At 39.1% G+C, this 23,250-nt stretch overlaps 1 protein-coding gene across 1 annotated transcript; it reads left to right on the top strand.

Moving 5' to 3' along the window:
* The first annotated feature begins 758 nt into the window (after positions 1-758).
* Positions 759-3,248, top strand: cartl (cocaine- and amphetamine-regulated transcript-like). Its single transcript, XM_039771546.1, has 3 exons — positions 759-975; positions 1,247-1,327; positions 2,509-3,248. Exons 1-3 carry the CDS (start codon positions 838-840, stop codon positions 2,614-2,616), a joined length of 327 nt encoding a protein of 108 aa, XP_039627480.1. The 5' UTR covers positions 759-837; the 3' UTR covers positions 2,617-3,248.
* The last annotated feature ends 20,002 nt before the right edge of the window (positions 3,249-23,250 follow it).

Here is a 23,250-nt window from a genome sequence, read left to right as displayed (position 1 = left end):
CTTTGAAAATAACTTTTCATAACATGCACTTTCCTTTTTTTGCTATATCAGTTTTCTCTTTTTGTGTGAACTGTTTTACTTTGAATTTTTACTAAAGCTTTTAAAAACGAATACATTTTGTCTGTGGAATCATTTCGACATGTCAGGCATTTGCTGAATCCCATTTAGAAGGTGGAGCGAACTTTGGTAATTTTGGGTAAACGCATCTACATTTATTTTTAATTAAAAAGATACTGCTTGACGTTCAAAATATGCATCTATTATGCTGAAATTCTGCGGAACAAACCCATTTTACAACAGAAAACGTGTAAAGAGCGATTTAAAAATATCTGCATTAGACTGTTACACCTCATGTTATAGGTTACTTTGTTTCAGAATTGCTATACTGTCATACTCCAGCTGCGATCGGGTCTTAGTTAATACTCATAAATTGTGTTTGACATAGATTATGCTACGAAAACTACAAACAGTTCAAATGATGTGTTTTTAGAAAATATTTACCCTGCACCAGCCAAGATAATTCGGAATTTCGGATTTAAAACAAAATGTTTTCATTAAAGTGGCCCGTAAAGAATATTTAAATAGTATCGATTGTATATGAACTTAGACAACTCTGCACCTTGTAAAACGAATGGCTTTATTGATCGTCCTTTATTTGCAAGTGCACACATTTGACACAAATTCCAATTTTGCTTCCCCTCCCCTTACAGTCGCCGCACGGGCGTGGCCAGTGTGTGTATAAAATGAGTCGGATGCGGTGCGATTCCACGAAGACTAACACATGTCTTTATAGTCAAGGGTGCACGTTTTCGGTATATACACCGGTCTCTTGCGATTATGGAGAGCTGCAGCACGATGCTGGTCCTTTTATGTGTCTCTATGTTGCTTACAGTTTGTCACAGTCAGTCTTCTAGGGAGTTATCTGCTGAAGATTTTCCAAATAAAAAAACACCTTCTTCGGCGGAGAAAGATCTGGTGAGTATATTAAACTTGTTCAAAGATCAATGACGGCTTGGCAGCCAATGATTGACAGCCTTATGTGAGGTTCACTTATCTCTCTAATAAAATAATGAAGAACAAAATGCCATAATGATGCTGATAAAGTACACCGGAAAATCTTAAAAAGGGGATTATACTGTTTATATGTAACAGTTAAGTTAATCATTAGTAGCTTTATTTGTAGGAAACAGTGTCATTTAAATTAAATGGCTCCTGAAACAACAACTGTATTCCTTTTTATGTTTAGGTAGAAACAATGGAAGAGTTATTGGGTAAATTTCAGAGCCGATTACCATCATATGAGAAAAAGGGAGGAACCATACCTTTGGTAAGCTACCGTATAGTCACATTTGTTATACTCTATAGTATGATGTTAGTGCCTTTAAGTTGGGTTTCTTAGTCTCACAGAAATTGCCAAACAGTCTATTAGATACATTTTTATTTATTTGTTATAATTTTTATTAGACACAATTAAAGGAACAATTTGAATTGTTTTTCACAGTTAGGAAGGATTAATAGTTGCTCATTCTTTACAAAATCACAAGTAGTTTTAACATATTTAAACCACCATGTTAATGTAATGAAAATGTTATCATTTCATCTTGTCTCGTTAACTATGTCTAGTAAAGATAAGTTGTGTCAGCACAATGAAAAAAAAATATTGTTTTTTATAGGAAGTATGTGATTCAAAAGAATTCTTACCATTGCTCATGCATTTTCAAATAATGCACATAATATAAAAAAAAAGTTATTGGAACATTAATGCAAAAAATGTAGACTGATGCTTGTCATTGTGGGCACCATTTACTTGTAGTGGCAGGTGGGTGGTAGAAACTAATCTTAGAGTTAATTTAAATTTTCATATTTACAAAGAAATGTAAAAGTGATAAGTATAAAAAATAATACATGTATTTTCTGCATCTGTATAACTCATAGTGATGTATTTAACACAATTATGAATCATGACTATTTTTTCATGAGGTGCTAATTTATGTTATGTACACAAAGTTTAAAATAATTTGAGAAACTTATTTTTTAATTTTGGCAGCTAATTCTTTGGTTATTATAAGTGTGCCGATTACGTTACAGTGGCTGTTGTATCTGCATTTAATTTTTTCTGTTTTGTTGAATTATTTGTTAGTTCAGAGAACATGTACTTTCATTCAATGTATCAATCATGGGACATTAAAGATTTTCTTTGTTCAAAGCATGGCTGTCCAGCAGCCAATATTTAGCAGAAATTCTTTGTTTTTCCACTTTTTCATGTTGATTTTCTTAATCAAAAATGGTGCTTAGCAGTATTCAAATTCAAACATATATTGAGCAATGTTCCTATTATATTATGATTTTATGTATAAACATATTTATATAACATATGTTAACTACTTCCAAATAAGTAAGTTCAGGAGGCAAGGGTGATACTGATACAAAAGAAAGACTAATTACTATTCTGTGGCAACATATGTTTATATGTTTTCATTGCCTTGATTATATTACCCTTGATTTCAGTGTGATGTTGGAGACCGCTGTGCTGTGAAGTTGGGACCAAGAATTGGAAAACTTTGTAACTGTGCCAGGGGAAGCTCCTGCAATTCATTTCTTCTGAAATGCATTTAAATGTCCACCTACCTTCCTAAATAAAAATGGCTAAATTGTACTGCTGAGATAGAAGCAAGAGAAAGAAATATCTTCTTTTAAAATTAATTCACAGAACTAATTTTCCATCACCTTCAGCTTCACTGTTGTTTCAGTACATGCAGTAATAAAAATTTAAATTAGCATTTATGAAGTATTTATAGTAAATCATCTTAAGGAAATGTGTGACTTGTGAAAAATGATTTTTGAAATCCTGACTCTGTTTAAATATCTTCTTTTGTTAGGGAGCTATAATGGCTGACAATGTAATATGGGGATTATTACCTATTTTATATGTATTAAAGTAAACATACATGTTTGGTATTTAATTAAATGAAGCAGATGACAAATAAATACAATATGTTCTTCAATATTGTTCTTTATGTTATTGGTTAATCCTTTGCAGGTCTTTAAATTATTCAGTCTTGTGACACACACAAAGACAACATGGAAAGAGTTTATTATTCTATTCAGTGACAGCAATTTAAAAGAAGGAATAAGCATAAAATCTGTTCAGTTTCACATTATATAGCAGTTTCATACAAGAGGCACCTTGCATTTGTTCCTAAGCATATGTGATTTTTGTTTATTCCCAAATTCATGGTTCCTGCAGCCTTTCTTTATTTAATATATGTATTGTATTCTATGACATATTTGCATATTCTTATTCGGTTTACACCTTCTAAAGATATTATATTGAATGTAACTATACATATTTAGTCAATATCTCATAGAATGCAGGTAGAATTGTTTGTACAAATTATAAAATGTGGGCAATAAAATAGAAAAATCAATGGCACAGATGTCAAGAGAAAGACACTTTGCATTAACACAAATTAAGAAAAAAAATCTATGAGTGCTGGAGGTTATGATTGATCTTCACCAAGCAGAGTGTAAGAGTGTTTAGAATTGTAGTTGATTCTTAGCTGGTTTGGGTTTGTTATATCTTCCACTTATCCTCGTGTACAGTGCAATGCTCCATGTGTGTGTGCATGTATGTCCCTGAAAAAAATAGTTTTTATTCATATAGCACATTATCCATCCAGTGATTTTTTCAGAATAAATTTCTCTGGTCATTATCATGTACATAGTGTATAAAGAAATTATTACTTGCATGTCTGCTACTTATAAAGTCCAATGCAGAGACACTTCCCAAAAGACAAATCAGTGCAGGTGTTATAACGTTTACTGTGGATTCCAAATCAAAAGTGAAGAAAGGACCAAAACAGAAAAAAAATCTTTTCCACCTCCTTCATCCAGCTACAAAACGGATCACGAAGGACAGACTTAAAAAAATCAAAACAAAATGATTAAACTAAGCACCTACTATATACACAAAGCACAGTACGTCACTCCAATATTCAATTAAATTAATCAGCAGCATCGATCCACACTACAGCCTGAAGACCTTGTCAAAAGACGACCTCTGGCGTTCGGACCCTGGTTTTATATCGCGAGCCCTTTGACCATCCAATCCGCCTTTACGTTTCCTGCGGACTTCCAATAATCAGACACGTCGGGACGTGCACCATTCAACAACACCTGCTCAGGCATAGTCCTCCATATTTAAATGTTCTTTCTCTCTCGCTTGCATGCGTACCTGTCCGTCTTGGTGACGTGCAGGCTCCACGTTAAGCCTCTGTTAAGTAAGTACTATTTTACTTTCTGCCGCGTTCACTCTTATACTTTGCCACACGTGAATTCCCTTTTTTGCCGGCTACTTTAAAACGAAGCATTCAGTCCTTTAGACCTAGTTCTCTGATCTTAAAATATACCACTTTCGCCGCCTCTCCTCCAGCGGTTACGGAAGCGCTCCTCCGCACTTGGCCGTCATAAACCGTGAGCAAAAAACGGCCTTAGACGCGTGCCTCGGCGTCGGCAAGTCTGAGCCCCACGGCTTGCTCTCTGAGCATCTGTATGCCTCCAGGCAGCCCTTTGAAAATCCCGGCGCTCATACTGCTGCTAAAACTTTGTACCGCTGCCGTGTTAATCTGCTTAGGGGCGCTAAACAGGTAAATTAAAACTTTATTTCTTTTACATTTTCTTTCCAAATGTAAGTGATAAGCCAATCGGCTGCCTCTTTATTTGCATTATCTACGGCCTTTGAAGTTGACTTATCACAACCACAGACAAATAATTATTTAACACTATTCTACCATCAAAGCTAATTACAAAGCTTCTATCCTTGAAACTTAAAACCACACTCTTGTCACTTATTTTGTCTCCTTCAAACTGGTTGAGATCTCTGCTGTATTTCTTGTTCACCTGTATTGTTATGGCTAGATAAAGCTAAAATTTCATAATTACATTTTCTTGTGGCACAATTGCATTCAATCTGACTGTTCAATACATATAAACACACATACTTGCACAGCCTTAGAAAATTAAAGTTTTATTAAAGAATTCTGCAATCCTTTATAGCCGTTTTTTTCTCTCCTCCATTTTGGTAAACAATGCAGGACTTGCTAGTAATCTTAACACCACACCTTGATGCTTAATATTAAAAGATCAGATTTATCTATAAGACCTTCTCTATATCCATTTTTATCAACCACTAAGATTTCTGTTTTTCACTCATTTAGCTTGAGGAAATTATTTGTCCAGTCAGACATACAATTGAGACATTGGATCAGAGAACCCAGAGGGTCTTTTGTCATCAGGTGTTCTAGATCAGCAAAACCTCAAGTCATCTGCATAACTGTGGTAGTTCACCTTGAGTTTCAATATAATCTGGCTTTATGGAAGCAAGATGACTGAAAAAAGCAGTGTGCCCAGAATAAATCCTTGTGGGACACCACATACAGTATTTTGGACTTCTAAACTATAATCCCCAGACTTGCCAAATAATTTTCTTCCTTTTAGAAAAGACTGAAACCAGTTTAAGACACTACCAAAGAGATCCACCTATTGTCTTTGGCGGTTGATAGGAATGCTGGGGCATTTTGTCACATGCTGTGCTCAGGTCTAAAAGAACAAGAACTGATATGTTCTTTGTGTCCATATTAACCCACAAATCATTTACTACTTTAACAAGTGCAGTTCCTGTACTATTATTATTTCTAATTCCTGACTGAAACTTATCAATAATGTTTTTATAAGCAAACCTTTAACTGCTTTTTCTAAAATTGTATTTAAAAAAGGCAGGTTAAAAATTAGGTCTAAAGTTGCCAAAGGCAGAGGAGTCAAGATTATTTTTCTTGAGGAAGGTTTTAACTACAGCAATGTTTAGACAATCTTGGAAAAACCACAGTATCTGAGTTAACTATGGCAAGTACAGCATCTTTTAGCACATTGGAGACTTGTTTCAAAAAGCCTGTTGGGACGGGGTCAAGGAAATTGCATGGCCCTCTGCAACACTCTACTTTCTGTTCTTTCATTATGTCATTGCAACCCAGAAAGGGAAAACCAACCATCCTGTTATCCCAGCCAGGACACACACCCTTTGATATTCCCTGTCCATTATTAGGGCCTCCCAACCAGTTATGGAATATATATATACACAGTATGTATACATTTTTGTGTGATTCTTTCAGTTGTACAGTATACTTTAAATATTGTAGTGTGCTAAGTTTGCAAGTGAATTTGATCCTGTTAGCCACAACAGTTTGATCACCAAACTCTATTGGATCTCCGACTTTCTGCCAAAATTTTGGCAAATTGGAACTATGCTGAGCATGAAACCTTTCCCACGTTCCTGGGGAGATTCCGTCCCACATGTGGCGTGTCCCGGCTTCACCTCGCCAGCGTAGGCGCGGCCGTCGTTGGGGGCGTCGCAGTGGTTGGCTAGTGAAGCTGAAAGCTTCTTTGGGGTGTCCTTCTACACCTTTATCCAGGGAGTGTGGAGCGGTGTCCCGTTTCCTTGTCTCTCGGCGTTCGCTGGATCCTGTCGACGCCTGGCTGGTACCTGTCATCGGTCTAGATGGAACGTTCCAGGCCCGCAGGCCCTGCTCTCCTCGTTCCCGCTGGCGTGGGGTGAATCTGCGGAACCTGCGGCCTCTGTGTCGGGCTTTCAGGATGCCTAACGACGTGGATGCTCCGCTTCCTGCCAGGATTGGCTTGGTTAATGCTCGATCTTTGGCAAATAAAACTTTTGTCCTGAAGGATTTTTTCTCATCCCGAGGACTGGATTTTCTTTGTGTGTGTGAGACGTGGCTGAGCAATGGTGAGTCCAGCATCTTTTCAGAACTGCTACCGGATGATTGCTATTATTTGAATTCCCCGCGGACGTCGGGCCGAGGAGGAGGGACAGCGACGATTTTTAAACGTCACTTTAAATGTAAGCAACTGTCACCATCGTCGTTATTCACCAGTTTTGAAGTGAGTGTGTTCGAGTTGGGCTGCTCTCACACAGTGTTGTGTGCGGTGCTTTATCGCCCCCCAAAATACAACAAGGACTTTGTGAACGATTTTACTGACTTCTTGGCTGAATATTTGCCAAAATATGATTGTGTTCTCATTGTTGGAGATTTTAATATTCATGTCTGTTGCCATGATATGTTGATGGTAAAGGGCTTTTTAAACCTTATTGATTCTTTTAATCTTGTGCAGTATGTGGCTGGTCCCACACATGAACGTGGACATACACTTGACCTTGTCTTATCACATGGTTTGCCTGTTTTTAACTTAGAGATTTGTGACGCTGTGTTTTCTGACCATATGCCTGTGATATTTGAAGTTTCTCTTGCCTGGACCACGGTTAAGCCTCGCGCTGCTGCTCAGCGCTGTTGTGTTTTTAATTCTTCCACTGCTGAGCAGTTTTCAACAGCTTTTAAGCAGAACTGCATCATTCCAGAGTTTTCATGCTGCCAGACTGAGGAGCTCAGCTCATGGTTTTATTCCACCTGTCGGACTGCATTGGACATTGTTGCTCCATTGAAAACCAGGCAACCTAAAACTAAATCTGAGCCCTGGTTAAATGAGGTGACTCGTGCTGTTAGACGCGAGTGCCGTCGAGCTGAGCGCAAGTGGAAAAAAGACAGACTGCAAGTGTCACTTCAGATGTTAAAGGACTGTTGGCGTCTTTATCAAACAACTGTAAAAGTTGCAAAAAGAAATCACTTCTCTGACATTGTTGTGTCAAATTGTCACAATCCCCGTGTTTTGTTTAAGACCATTGACTCTGTTCTTAATGTACCACAGACTAACTGTATCGAGCCCTCTCTTATTGCCTGTGAAAATTTTCTACACTTTTTTACTGAAAAGGTTTCCTCTACTAGGGCTCAAATCTCCCCTCTTGCTCATAACCCCTTAGTCCGTGTCCCCTGCTCTGCTGTCTTCGACAGGTTTGAGCCTGTGACATTGTCATTTTTACAGGAGATTGTTGGTCATTTAAAACCTGCAGGGTCCCCAAACGATGGTGTCCCGCCTCGACTCTTTAAAGAGGTTTTATCCACAATTGGACCGCTGGTTCTTGAACTGGTAAATCATAGTTTGTCATCAGGTGTGGTCCCTAAGGATTTTAAACATGCAGTGGTTCAACCTCTGATTAAAAAACCGGCTCTAGATCCTTTAGCTCTTGCAAGTTATAGGTCTATCTCCAAACTACCTTTTCTTTCTAAAATCCTTGAAAAGATAGTTCACAACCAATTGATGGCCTTTCTGGAAAAACAAAATATTTTAGAGATTTTCCAATCTGGTTTTAAACACTTACATAGCACCGAATCAGCCCTTTTAAAAGTTTTTAATGATATATTTTAGCTACTGACTCTGGCGACTGTGTTGTTCTTGTGCTTTTAGATTTGACTGCTGCGTTTGATACAGTGGACCATGCCATTTTACTCTCGTTTGGAGCAGTGGGTGGGCATCCAGGGTATAGCACTAGAGTGGTTCAGGTCCTATTTGGCTGAGCGAACCTTTTGTGTTAGTCTTGGTGACTGTGTCCTCTTCCACTCCTCTCTTGTGTGGTGTCCCACAAGGCTCAGTTTTAGGCCCCCTTCTTTTTTCTGTATTTGCTCCCTCTTGGTTTTATACTTAGATCTGACAGTCATCCGCATAAAAGTGGAACCCAACACCATGTTTTCTATGTTCCTCTAAAAAGAAAAGGCACATTTTCTGTACAGCCATTACTTCAGTGCCTTGATGATGTTAAAGCCTGGATGGCTTCTAATTTCTTAAAATTCAATGAAAAAAGACTGAGATGATAATTTTTGGTGGCCCCACTGAGACCCCTAAAGTGTATTTAAGTTCCTTGGCCCAGTACAATAAGCCAATTGTCACAAATCTTGGGGTCAAGGTGGATGCTGATCTTAAGTTTTATAGCCAGATTAAGTCGGTCATTAAATCAAGCTTTTTCCAGTTGAGGCAGTTGGCTAAAATAAAGCCAATTCTTTCCCGGCACCATTTTGAAACCGTAATCCATGCCTTTGTTACTACTCGGCTGGACTACTGTAATGCACTTTATGTAGGAGTCAGTGCCTCATTGATTACTCCTCTCCAGAGGGTCCAAAATGCTGCTGCTCGTCTTTTAACTGGCACTCGGAAATTTGAGCACATTTCCCCTGTTTTAGTTACACTTCACTGGTTGCCCGTTTCTTTTAGGATCCATTTTAAAATTATTTTATTTGCTTTTAAAGCTCTTCATGGCCTTGCCCCACCCTATCTCTCTGAGCTCCTACAGCCTTATTCATCCACTCGCTCTCTCAGGTCAGCTGATCAGCTGCTCCTGAATGTACCAAGGACTAAGCGTAAACTTAGAGGAGACCGTGCTTTTGCTGTAGCAGCTCCCAAGCTATGGAATGATTTGCCTCTAGAGATTAGACAGGCCTCTTCTCTGTCTGTTTTTAAATCTCTTTTAAAAACCCATCTCTTTACCCTGGCCTTTGATACCTTGTGAGAAGTTTGTTTTAGCTCATTTTACTTTTGTTGTTTTTAGCTGATTTTATTCCATTTTATATTGTTTTATCGTAGGGCTGTTTTATTTATGTATTATACCATATTCTTATTTATGTGCAAAAATGTTGTGTTGTTTTACCTATCAACTATTTATTGTACAGCACTTTGGTCCTGTGCTGGTTGTTTTAAAGTGCTTTATAAATAAAATTGGATTGGAATTGGACAATTGGCCAGCCAAAACCTAGCTACAAAGGAATCGGTCTTGTCACAAAGGTGTGAAAAGTAAGGACACCCCAGGTGATTTAAAACTAGAATTACCAAAGCTTATGAAAAAACTCGTAAACCTGGTCCACCTTAAATCCCTTTGCACCTCTCAGTCAGTGTCTTTTGTCTTGTAAATGTGCCGATCAAGGCAAGCAGCCTACTATTCCACCCCCCCACTCCCGCAGAATTAGTTCTCCCAGCTCATGCCTTGATTATCTGGGAGTGAAGTGCTGGAGTTTTAGAATGGAAGTAATAGATTGTTATTTGGAACATATGCATTTCATGTGTGTTCCGTTTCTACAATTATCTGTGTAAACACATCATTGAAACAAAACGTTTTTCATATTTTAGTAATAAATGACAAAATGTAGACACACATTACAGACCCCACTAAACATATTTTTTCATTCAGTTAATTAAGTGTTAAAATGTGCAAACTTTGGTAGTGATTTTGACCCCTGTACCTGCATTGGCAATTTAACAAAAATGTCTGTTGTCTCAGAACTGACGAGATGAAAGTGGTTGAAATAATATAACCCAGTTTTGCCCATGAAGGGCTGAAATGTGAATTTATTTTTTTCCAGTTATCAACTGATTTATTTTTGTTGTTAAAATAGTATAACTAAGTGGTTGGAATCAGATTTGTGAATGAGTATTTGACTAAAAGAAAATAATTAGGTAGGAGAGAATACTGTAAGTAGCCAGCCAAATGAGCGGTAACGTTGGCCTTGTTTTGCAGAGAGGAGCAGAGTCTGCATCCCTGATTGAAAGGCCAATTTTACTTGACTCCCAAAGGTATAATGACAGCTTTGGTGGAGGGGTAAATTTTAAAACCATGCAAATGATACACACAAAAACTACATTTGGCCCCTGTTCGTTTTATGTGACCAATAGTGGGCATTGTTGCACCCCAAAAGCCAGACACAACTGCTGGGTTCGCCATGCCACTCATTGTGTCTCCTTTCCTCCTGGGTCTTTCAGCCATCTAAGGGAAGGGGGTCCATATGCTATCCATTACAGTGTACAAATCCTGACCACACAGGTTGTTTTATCACATACAAAAATATGTCAGGGTGTGGATGAAATATAAGTTACATGTGCTTTGAAATAAAATATTTGTAATATTTTAAGTTTCTGATTTTTCATGAAAGCCCCAATTTCATGTTGGCTTGAATGCAACACTGCAGTTTCTGGTCCCATATTTGTATTCAGGTGATTTAACATGGAAGCCTAGAGTAAGAATAATTCATTAATTTCAGTAACCTTTTAATTAGGAGTTTTTTATTTATTTTTTGACCTTTCAGATTTCATCATTATTAAATGCAATCTTTGTGAGTGAAGGCCACTGCATGTGTTGTTGTTGGCCAGTAACAGTAGTACATAAAGGGAAGGTGCTTAGACATATTGCTGTACATCTACATCAGCCACCTGAACACTGTACATATCCAGTAACTACTGTACACAATGGACAGCACTCCAAATGAAGATTTACAGTTCACATCTGCCTCTCTGGTGACTTCACAAATCCTGTAAAGACAGCACTGCTATGTGAACATTCACAGCTTCATTTATAGTTTTGATGCAAAACACTTATGTTTTCCATTTTGTCAAACTGAAACGTCCATCATAAACAAGGTTAAGCATGTTGAAAGGTATCTATTGGTAAATTATTGAGATTCTATAAGATTTATTAAATAGGCACTGTCACAGTGTACACTAAATATTAGTCACGTAGCAATGGAAAAATAAAGTGTTTTATTAAATACATTTGAAGTGGCATATGACTGGTAATTAAGGAAGAATGTATCAACATACAATTCAGTTTATGCTGTGTATGATAATAGGTGAACTGTGCTGAATGGATTTGACAGGTCATATCCAAAATATATTTTAAATTTTTTTTCTATATTTAATGATCAGTTTAACTGAACATTTAAGTCATCATGTATTACTTTGATATTTTTCTTAAATCCATTCACTGACTCTTTCATTACCTTTTCACAGAGTTGCTTGGAGTGTTCTTTTGTTGTCATTGTGTAGGTTAGGCCACAATACTGAATGACCACAAGTTGAACCTTCCACTTACCAGTGCATTTTATACTACAATAAAATGAAAGCTCCTTTACTACAGATACAGATTGGTGATTGCCATTTTCCTAATCATATGACTTCTGAAACCATTTGGCTGCACTAGTGATGATTTAGGTGTATCATACTAAAAAGGGTGATTAGTTATTTTGAAATGAAAAGGTGTTTTTCTTTTGATAGGTGTCAAAAACTCAAATAAAATCCTTTATGACTCAATGCTGTGTAACAATAAAATGCACTATATATTTGTGTGCCAGTTTATGTATTTTGCTTGAGGTCACTTGATATACTAAATCATTATCTAACAGAAACTATGCCTCTTGTGAAATGGATGTAACAGTGGGTTGTCAATTAAAAGAAATAACCTTTATTTTGGGTATATTTTAAAGAACTGTCATGGCACTGATCATTTTTAAACAGCGAGAGCAGCACCTTTATTGTATATGTAAAGCTAAAGGGTTTCTGAGAACAGCAGCTGTTGTGGCCACCTGCTTCGGGATGAGGTTGATGCTTGAATCAGGTTCTGGGTAGTATCGACTGATGGGTCACACTATGTTGCAACACTGTGTGTATCTTCTGTGCCTGCCCCATGTTAGACTTTTCAGGTTCTGCTGAAAGGGCAGACAGGCTTATTAGATTCAGAGCTAATCCGCTATTAATATTTGACCAGACTTGTCCAATAAAGGCCTTATACAGGAATTTAGATGTACAAAGACTATCATAATACTTGACACACCTTTCTAAATCAGCATGAACCAAGCAGTGAGATAGGAATGTTTGTTCTTGTGTATTCAGGTAAATGAAGCTCAATTTTTTTTTAATACTGTTGAGGAATAACAAAGCAGATGGCAGTGGTGTTAATATAGTTTCCCATATCTATGACCGCTTGCTGTAAGTGTTTATTTATTGTCACATAAACAAGGGTGGATAAAGAGAAAGAAAAGCAGATAAACAACAGTACCATCTCCTTGAGCCCTGGAGCATTCCATTGGTTCATCTAAATGTAAACTGTGGCATGGTGTGTCATTGCTCACTGAAGTTGTAGCAACATATTCACAGAGGCAGATTCTTTCTTCTGAGGTTCTGTCATGGAATTTTATATGCCAGTTAAGGTAATCTGTGCTTTTTATACTTTATGTAGTTCAAGAGTTTTCTGGTGTCAACCAATTTACTCCATTAGATCAACCATGGTTTCCCATGTATGACACCTGTCTAACCTGGCAAAAGAATTTGGCAGTGCCTTAAGAAAGAGATTCTGCAGTTGTAATCTCTTTGACCCATTCATTGAAGTTTTCATTTAGCCAGAGCCATTCCAAGTACTTGGCCCAAATACTGACTGGCTTGAGCCTACCAGTCACAGCACTTACAAGAACTTTAGCTTCGAGTAATCTCATACCTGACTAAGATTTCGTAGTCAGTGGAGTGTTCCTCATTGAAAGCATAATAGGCACTTAGTGCTGTTAGAATGGTTGCTAACAAATGTGCTCATTCATGCCACAGTGCTACTGTGTTGCTGAGCTTTCAATGACTCTTTGAATCTTTATACTCCTTAGTGGTGTATGTACCTGTGTTGATCTAAGAATCTTTTCAGCCCAAGTTACCTCCTCCACTCTTCTTCTGTTCTGCCTTTGCCATCATGGTTTGTTATTTAGCGATCTGGATTTGAAGTAGTCAGATCACTTCCTTTTAGGTTTTGGAATGTGTTAGCTTCTGTCAATATATTTCCTAGCTTTGTGATCACCAGAAACCATCATGACTATGCCACTGTAAAATGGAAGAAGACGTGAGATAAAAACAATTTAGGGCTTCAAGCCAGTAGACCTCATTTAATGAAAGGTTGATTCAGCAAAAAGTAGCAAAACTGGTTAGAGGCACTGCTGAAATGTGACACCCTTGTCTACAAAAAGATTGATATACTGAGAACAGAGTTTTCATAGGTGTTCTTTGCTCTTTAGCATTCATGGCGACTCCCCATCGTTTCGGTTTTGCCTATCTTTTCTAAACAATATGCATCCATCTTTGTCATACTCCTCCTCATCTCTGTTATTTAGCCAGGTGACATTGTACCACTGCCCCGGGAGAACAACTAACCCTCGGGTTGCTGCACAATTAGAAAACTGCTGGAGCAAAGCAGTTAAATATAGAAAATATATCGGGGCAATGTGACCAATGATTGTCCTTTAATTTGACCCCTCACCACATGCCCCAGCTCCGCATTAAGCTACAAGCCATATCACAAAATAGAGAAGAGACAAAAAAAATTGCACATATATATTTTACATATAAACAAAAAAAACAAACAAATAAATACATAGCAATCAACACCACCTTCCCCAGTTTAGGAGTGAGATGTTCACGAGTAGGAGACACCAGTTTGTCCATATAGGTTAACTATCTTTACTGTTTATGGCAACAACAACAACATTTATTTATATAGCACATTTTCATACAAACAGTAGCTCAAAGTGCTTTACATAATAAAGAATACAAAAATAAAAGACACAATAAGAAAACAAAATAAATCAACATTAATTAACATCGAATAAGAGTAAGGTCCAATGGCTGGGGGACAGAAAAAACAAAAAAAAACTCCAGACGGCTGGAGAAAAAAATAAAATCTGTAGGGATTCTAGACCATGAAGACCGCCCAGTCTCCTCTGGGCATTCTACCTAACATAAATGAAACAGTCCTCTTTGGATTTAGGGTTCTCACGGAAGGGCTTGATGATGATGGTCATGTAGACCTGCCTTTTAATCCATCCGTCATTGTTGGAGCATCATGAAGCTTTGAGTAGGTGGAGGTGGCGCAGGCCACCACCACAAAGAAACCGGAAAAAGAAACAGAAAAGAGAGTGGGGGTCAGTAATGGATTTTAGAGCCACCATGAGTAGTTATTCTGAGGAAATTGAACATACAGAGTATCAGGATTAAGTTAAATTAACTTAAATTGAAGTTATAAAAAGGCCATGTTAAAGTAATATGTTTTCAGCAGTGTTTTAAACTGCTCTACTGTATTAGCCTGGCGAATTCCTATTGGCAGGCTATTCCAGATTTTAGGTGCATAGCAGCAGAAGGCCGCCTCACCACTTCTTTTAAGCTTTGTTCTTGGAATTCTAAGCAGACACTCATTTGAGGATCTGAGGTTACGATTTGGAATATAACGTGTCTAACATTCCGATATATAAGATTGGGCTTAGATTATTTAAGGCTTTATAAACCATAAGCAGAATTTTAAAGTCAATCCTGAATGACACAGGTAACCAGTGTAGTGACATCAAAACTGGAGTAATGTGTTCAGATTTTCTTTTCCTAGTTAGGATTCTAGCAGCTGCATTCTGCACTAGTTGCAAACGATTTATGTCTTTCTTGGGTAGTCCTGAGAGGAGTGCGTTACAGTAATCTAGTCGACTGAAAACAAATGTGTGAACTAATTTCTCAGCATCTTTCAGTGATATAAGAGGTCTAACTTTAGCTATGTTTCTTAAGTGAAAAAATGCTGTCCTAGTGATCTGATTAATATGCGATTTTAAAATTCAGATTACAGTCAACAATTACCCCTAAACATTTTACCTCCGTCTTGACTTTTAATCCTAATGTATCCAGTTTATTTCGAATAGCCTCATTGTATCCATTATTGCTAATCACTAAGATTTCAGTTTTCTCTTTATTTAGTTTGAGAAAGTTACTATTCATCCATTCTGAGATACCAGTCAGACATTGTGTTAGTGAATCAAGAGAATTGGGGTCATCAGGTGCTATTGATAAGTACAGCTGTGTGTCATCGGCATAGCTGTGGTAGCTCACGTTGTGCCCTGAGATAATCTGTCCTAACGGAAGCATGTAGATTGAGAATAACAGCGGACCCAGGATAGAGCCTTGTGGAATTTGGATTTTTTTTCTCCCTAAATAATAAAAACCATCATTTAAAAACTGCATTTTGTGTTTACTTGTGTTATATTTGACTAATGGTTAAATGTGTTTGATGATCAGAAACATTTTGTGTGACAAACATGCAAAAGAATAAGAAATCAGGAAGGGGCAAATAGTTTTTCACACCATTGTGTGCGTGTGTGTATATATATATTCCGCCACACCAGGAAGTGCCGGGGGGAAGACTTTATGCAGCGCCCGGAGAGCTGCCAGGAAGACAGCCGACACTTCTGCCACGCTGGGGCGTGGCTAAGGAGCGAATGCCAGAATCACCTGGGGCTCGTCCGGGAGCGTTACTTAAGGGGCCACCTCCCTCCAGTCGGTGGTGGATGTCGGGAGGAAGCAGACAGAGCTAGAGAGAGGACGGGAGGCGGCCAGGAAGGCACAAGAGACTGTGGGCCTGGATATTGGGGAAATCGGTGCAAGAAGGCACTGGGGGTGCACGTAAGCCATTTGTAAATAATAGTGTATATAAATAAATGGTGTGTGGTGAAAATATGATGTCCGTCTGTCTGTGCCAGGACCAGCGTTCACACAGCCTTCAGAGGGCTCAATTGTGTAGACACCCTAAAATCAGAGTGAAATGAAGATGTGGCAGGCTAGTCCATTTTTTTAAAAACTTAATTTCTGCTACTCAAAATGCTTTTCAGTATCTTGTGTGGCCCCCACGAGCTTGTATGCATGCTTGACAACGTCGGGGCATGCTCCTAATGAGACGACGGATGGTGTCTTGTGGCATTTCCTCCCAGATCTGCATGAGGGCATCCTTGAGCTGTTGTACAGTCTGAGGAGCAACCTGGCAGCGCCTAATGGACCGAAACATAATGTCCCACAGATGTTCTATTGGGTTTAAGTCAGGGGATTGTGAAGGCCATTCAGTTGTTTCAATTCCTTCATCCTCCGGGTACTGCCTGCATACTCTTGCCACATGAGGCCGGGCATTGTCGTGCATTAGGAGGAAACCAGGACCTACTGCACCAGCGTAGGGTCTGACAATGGGTCCAAGGATTTCATCCTGATACCTAATGGCAGTCAAGGTGTCTTTGTCTAGCTTGTAGAAGTCTGTGCGTCCCTCCATGGATATGCCTCCCCAGACCATCACTGACCCACCACCAAACTGGTCATGCCGAATGATGTTACAGACAGCATAACATTCTCCATGGCTTCTGCAGACCCTTCAACGTCTGTCACATGTGCTCAGGGTGAACCTGCTCTCATCTGTGAAAACACAGGGTGCCATTGGTGGACCTGACAATTCTGGTATTCTATGGTAAATGCCGATCGAGCTCCACTGCGCTGGGTTGTGAGCACAGGGCCCACTAGAGGACGTTGGGCCCTCAGACCACCCTCAAGAAGTCGGTTTCTGATTGTTTGGTCAGAGACATTCACACCAGTGGCCTGCTGGAGGTCATTTTGTAGAGCTCTGGAAATGCTCATCCGGTTTGTCCTTGTCCAAAGGAGCAGATACCAGTCCTGCTGATGGGTTAAGGACCTTCTATGGTCCTGTCCAGCTCTCCTAGACTAACTGCCTGTCTCCTGGAATCTCCTCCATGCCCTTGAGACAGTGCTGGGAGACGCTGCAAATCTTCTGGCAATGACACACATTGATGTGCCATCCTGGAGAAGTTGGATTTCCTGTGCAACCTCTGTAGGGTCCAGGTTTCGCCTCATGCTACCAGTAGTTACACTGACCATAGCGAAATGCAAAACTAGTGAAAAAAACAGTTAGAAAAGATGAGGAGGGAAAAATGTCAGTGGCTTCCACCTGTTAAACCATTCTTGTTTTGGGGGTCATCTCATTGTTGCCCCTCTAGTGCACCTGTTAATTTCATTAACAGCAAAGCAGCTGAAACTGATTAACAACCCCCTGTGCTACTTAACTGACCAAATCAATATCCCAGAAGTTTCATTGACTTGATGCTATACTCTGATTAAAAATTGTTCCTTTTAATTTTTTGAGCAGTGTATATATATAGAGATTTTTAGCATTTTTAATGTAGGTAGATTAATTCGACCTAGTCATTTTAAAAGTAGCTTGCAAGCCGAAAACAGTGTGGTCACCCCTGCTGTACACTGACAGTATAGTTTTGCATATTCACTTGCCCTCCAAATAGCACAGCTGATAGAAAATAACATTAGAACAAGGCAACTTGTGCACGTACAAGAAGTCTCACTTTACCTTGACTGTTTGTGTCTGTGCTTGTTTGTTTAAAACATGCTTGTTCTTCACTCAGTGAAGTGATAGTTAAGCTTCAGCAGGAGTTGGCTCTCATTTTTCATGTACAATATTCTTCTTTTTTCCCTGTCCGCTGTCTGTGAGGAATTTGTGCCGCTAGGACGCGACAGTTTGTGTGTGGTCATGTGACTGCATGGCTACACCTGATTTGTGATACTGGAGCCGTGTGATTATTGTTGCTACGTCTGATTGGTTAAACGCACTCTTGTGATTATTGTTGCTATGTCTGATTGGTGAAACAGTCATGCAGTAGAACCACTGGCGGATTCTCTCGGGCAAAAATATAGCGTACTGTATCTAATGTAAAAAGTAACGATTCAAGGGTTGCCCAATGTAGCAGAGTAAGAGTAGCATTTCTTTTTCACAAATGTACAAAAGTAAAAAGTATGGGGCAGTAAAACTACTCTTAGAAGTACAATTTTTTAAAAGTTACTAAAATAAATGTAACGGAGTAAATGTAACTCATTACTACCCACCTCTGGTAAGGACATATAGTATACATAATTTAATATTTTAAGTAGTTGAAATTTCTTATTCTTACTTTTCTATGCAAACCCAAACCATGTCAATACTATAATGTATAATGTACACTTTGAAATGTAATGTACTTTTTAATTTGTTTATTAAACAATTTACAGTAATTCTAACTGAAAAGAAAAGTAATAATCACATTCATGTTATCTCTTTTGGGAGTTTCTAGGTACTGTATCTGATGAATATAAGGCAGCACCAATATGTGTTGGCAAGTCCTAATATGAAGCTAATCATGCTTTTATGGTCACAATGGAAACTTGATGTGATGGGTATCTGACAGAAAAGCTATCTGATTTTGTTTCAGCCTTTAAAAGTGGTTGTTTACATCCTTTATTACGAAAAATGATGTCCAATAATTGCTAGTTGATGACAGGTTTACAAAAGCTGGGTGAAATAAACAAAACAGAAAGGTGTGCAATGTATGGTTAATAAAGCAGGGGGTAAATAATCAGGCATCTCGTATGAGCTTTACAATCAATATTCATAAAATGAAAAGTGGAAAAAAGTGAAAGGCTAAGTGAAAGCTATTGAGTACAGCTTGTCATGAGTGAGATCTCATGCGTGAGAACTTGCATTTGCAGAAAAAGCATACCCAGCAATGGTGTAGATTGATCAGGGACAAACAAATTCAGTTTTTTAAAATCCCCTCCTTGCACAATTTACTTGCTGAACTTTGCTGATTTTTCTTTGAGCATGGTAAACCATTAACCACTTTCATAATTAGAAATACTGTTCAAAATTGGAAAGTATTGCAGTTTAGTTTTTGATGCATATTTTAATATTTCTTTTCTCTTTTATAATAGATCATGATCACATTAGTATCTGATTTCAGTATACTACAAAAGCAACACCGTTTATTTATACATAACATTTTCATAGAGCGGTTGTAGCTCAAAGTGACTTAATAAAAATGGAAAATTATGACCATAAAATTAAAAGTAAATAAAATTAAATTAACATTCTCTAGAATGACCGGTATGCAGCAAGCTATTGTCAGATAGCCAGGTAGGAGAGGAAAATAAAAACTGAAGGTGGTGTGAGTACTTGAGGAAATAAACCCCTGGGAATTAATCAATTTATTTTTTATTTTACAAAGACATTTCTATTTTATTTTTATATATATTAGATTCTGTTTTAGTAATTATGGTACTGTTAAAGAGCTACTATGAAGTTTAGTTTTTGTGTCACAATGAAACAGAACAGTACACTTAATGGGTTTGAATATAATATGACTTTAATGTTAGTGGAAGCTTACTACACTGCATGACACAGTTTACTATTTTATTTTGTTTTTGTCTGATAAAACAAGCATAATCAAAACCAGGTACTGAATTTGAACAATTTTACACAATTTTATAATTTTTTAAATATTTTCTATGTCATTTGTACTGAAAAAAATCTGTGCTGACAGTTTTTTTTCTTTTCCTTTTATTGCCCAGAATGGGCTAATGTATAATAAAATTTGGGTTAATTTTAAGTTGTGAGGGTTTTAACTCAAAATGTCTACAGCAGACCCCATGACCCTGTGTTAGGATATTGCAGGTTGGGTAATGGATAGATGGATGTCTACAGCACACAGTATATCCTGCACAACACAATGTGCTTATAATGAATGCCTTAAATATTTCATTTAAAAATCTCTCATACTGTGCTTTATTGACCTCTGATTCCATCTCGGGCACAAATAATTTATAGACCGAATTTTGCCACCAACAGGCCTGAAAAGATATCAAAAATTAGAAAACTGAATTTGTGTTCTGACAACACTGAAAATCACTGGGGCTAAGGAAGAACAGAGCTCTTAGGTTTGAGTCAGTGTGCATACCCCACTTAGCTGTATTGAGGGAAACAAAGAAAAGCAAGCATGTAGTGTCAAGTTTAGGGGTAGTAAGACTTGAAAAGCCCATGTATAAGAACAGTAAACCCTTAATGAGCTTAGCAGGAGTAGGTAATAAGAGTATGGACAGGCACAAAACGACAGAGACAGCATCTGAAATTAAGAATAATATATACATTCCCTAAACCTGTTTATCTAGAACAGGATCATAGGAAACCTGGAGCCTACCCCAGAAACTTTGGATGCAAGGTAGGAAAAATTCCTAGTATGCAATATGTATGATATAGCTGATGTTAAGAACAAAAAGAATATGATGATTTCAACTATTTATTTTGAGAGAGAAACATTGCAAAAATGGGGACAGATATTTTAAAACATAATTCTGCTACTGGGTAATTCCCACAATATCCAGTATTTTGAGATGTGAATATTAACTAAAAAAGAAATGAATAAATATAGCATAAATACAAAAACACATTAGCATGTTTAGCTTTTCATCACTTGGGTTGTCAGACTCTCTTCGCCTACCTACCTGTAGTTCAGTAGAGACATTGCCAACTCAGGAATTTTACAAGGTTTGTATCGCTTCGTTGTTGAACGATATTTTTAAAGCAAAAGTGATTGGTCAGCAATAATATGCTGATCTTGTATGATGACCTTGTCAGTCTCGATCAGTGCCATTTTATTCTAAAAAATCGGGAGTGGTCTCCCTGGATGTTCTCATGTACTAGGATATGGAGATGGATATTTGAGGAGTAAACCCCAAGACAATGATTATGTACATTAAAGAACCATCAACAACAAATCAAATTAATAATACATTGAACAATTATAAAAGTAAACTTGAATAAATCAGACTCCGCAGCTGCACGAATGAAAAAAATAATCGAGTATATGTTCAGCTAAAGCACCACTTCTGGATGATGGATTTGGCCCAAAAGTTAATACAGATCTATAATTTTGGTGTAATAACCACATACCAAATTTCGTCCATCTATCTAGTTGTGTTTTTCAGTTATTGTGTTAACACACACGCATACATAATTCCAAAAAACGGTATTTTTCGGACTCAGGGAGGTCTAAAATGTCAAGATTCATCAGAATCTCTAGGTCAGAAGCAGCAGAACAGAGCTGTGGTCGCAAGGTTGTCGGTGCCTCTCGGGGCGGCAATCCACGATCCTGGTGGTGGAAACCTAAGGTTCAAGAGGTCGTCAAGCTAAAGGGACAGTCCTATCGGGTCTGGTTGACCAGTGGGACTCCAGAGGCAGCTGATGGGTACTGGCAGGCCAAGCATGTGGCTGCATCGGTTGTTGCAGAGGCAAAAGCTCGGGCATGGGAGGAGTTTGGGGAAGCCATGGAAAACGACTTTCGGTTGGCACCGAGAAGGTTCTGGCAAACCATCAGGCACCTCAGGAGGGGAAAGCAGTGCTCCACCAACACTGTGTACAGTGGAGATGGGGCCCTGCTGACTTCAACTACAGACATTATTGACCAGTGGAAGGAATACTTTGAGGATCTTCTCAATCCCGCCAGCATGTCTTCCTAAGAGGAAGCAGAGCTGGAGGACTCGGGGGGTGCCCGTCCATAACAGGGGCCAAGGTAGTTAAAAAGCTCCGAGGTGGCAGGGCCCCTGGGGTGGACGAGGGTCACCCTAGGTTCCTCAAGGCTCTGGATGTTGTGGGGCTGTCCTGGTTGACACGTCTCTGCAACATCACATGGACATCGGGGGCAGTGCCTCTGGATTGGTAAACCGGGGTGGTGGTCCCCCTTTTTTAAAAAGGGTGACCGGAGGATGTGCTCCAACTATAGGGGGATCGCACTCTTCAGCCTCCCCAGTAAGGTCTATTCAGGAGTACTGGGGAAGAGAGTGCGGTCGATGGTCGAATCTCGGATTCAAGGGGAACAATGTAGATTCCGTCCCAGCCATGGAACACTGGACCAGCTCTACACCCTGGCCAAGATTCTGGATGGGGCATGGGAGTTTGCCCAACCAGTTCACATGTGTTTTGTGGATTTGGAGAAGGCATTTGACCGTGTCCCTTGAAGCATCCTGTGGGGTGTGCTCCAAGAGTACGGGGTACAAGGCTCGTTATACGAGCCATTCGGTCCCTGTACAGGGGGAGCAGGAGCTTGGTCCGCATTGCTGGTAATAAGTCAGACTCATTTCTTGTTGAGGTTGGACTCTGCCAGGGCTGCCCTTTGTCACTGATTCTGTTCTTAAATTGAATTATTTGGACAGAATTTCTACATGCAGCCAAGGAGCGGAGGGGGTCTGGTTCAGTGACCTCAAAATCTAATCTTTGCTATTTGCGGATGACGTGGTTCTGTTGGCTTCATCGGACAGTGACCTCCAGCTCTCACTGGAGTGGTTCGCAGCCGAGTGTGAAGTGGTGAGGATGTGAGTCAGCACCTCTAAATCCGAGGCCATGGTTCTCAGCTGGAAAAGGGTGGAATGCTCTCTCCGGGTTGGGAACACATTGCTGCCTCAAGTGGAGGAGTTCAAGTATCCCGGGGTCTTGTTCACGAGTGAGAGAAGAATAGAGCGGGAGGTTGAGAGACGGATCGGTGTGGCATCTGCAGTAATGTGGGCTCTGCAACGGTCTGTTGTGGTGAACAAAGAGCTGAGAGAGATTTACCAGTCGATCTACGTTCCTACCCTTACCTATAGCCACGAGCTTTGGGTGTGACCGAAAGAGCAAGATTGTGGATACAAGTGGCCGAATTGAGTTTTCTCCACAGGGTAGCTGGACTTTCCCTTAGATATAGGTTGAGGAGTTCAGTTATCCAGGAGAGACTCGGAGTAAAGTTGCTGCTCCTCCGCATTGAGAGGAGTCCGTTGAGGTGGTTTGGACATCTGGTTAGGATGCCTTCCTGGGGGATGTTCCGGGCATGCCCC

Source organism: Polypterus senegalus, chromosome 12 (assembly GCF_016835505.1).
Source record: "Polypterus senegalus isolate Bchr_013 chromosome 12, ASM1683550v1, whole genome shotgun sequence".
Classification (NCBI taxonomy): Eukaryota; Metazoa; Chordata; class Cladistia; order Polypteriformes; family Polypteridae; genus Polypterus; species Polypterus senegalus.
The sequence above is the reverse complement of the archived record's forward strand: the minus strand, read 5'-3'. Positions and strand labels throughout refer to the sequence as shown.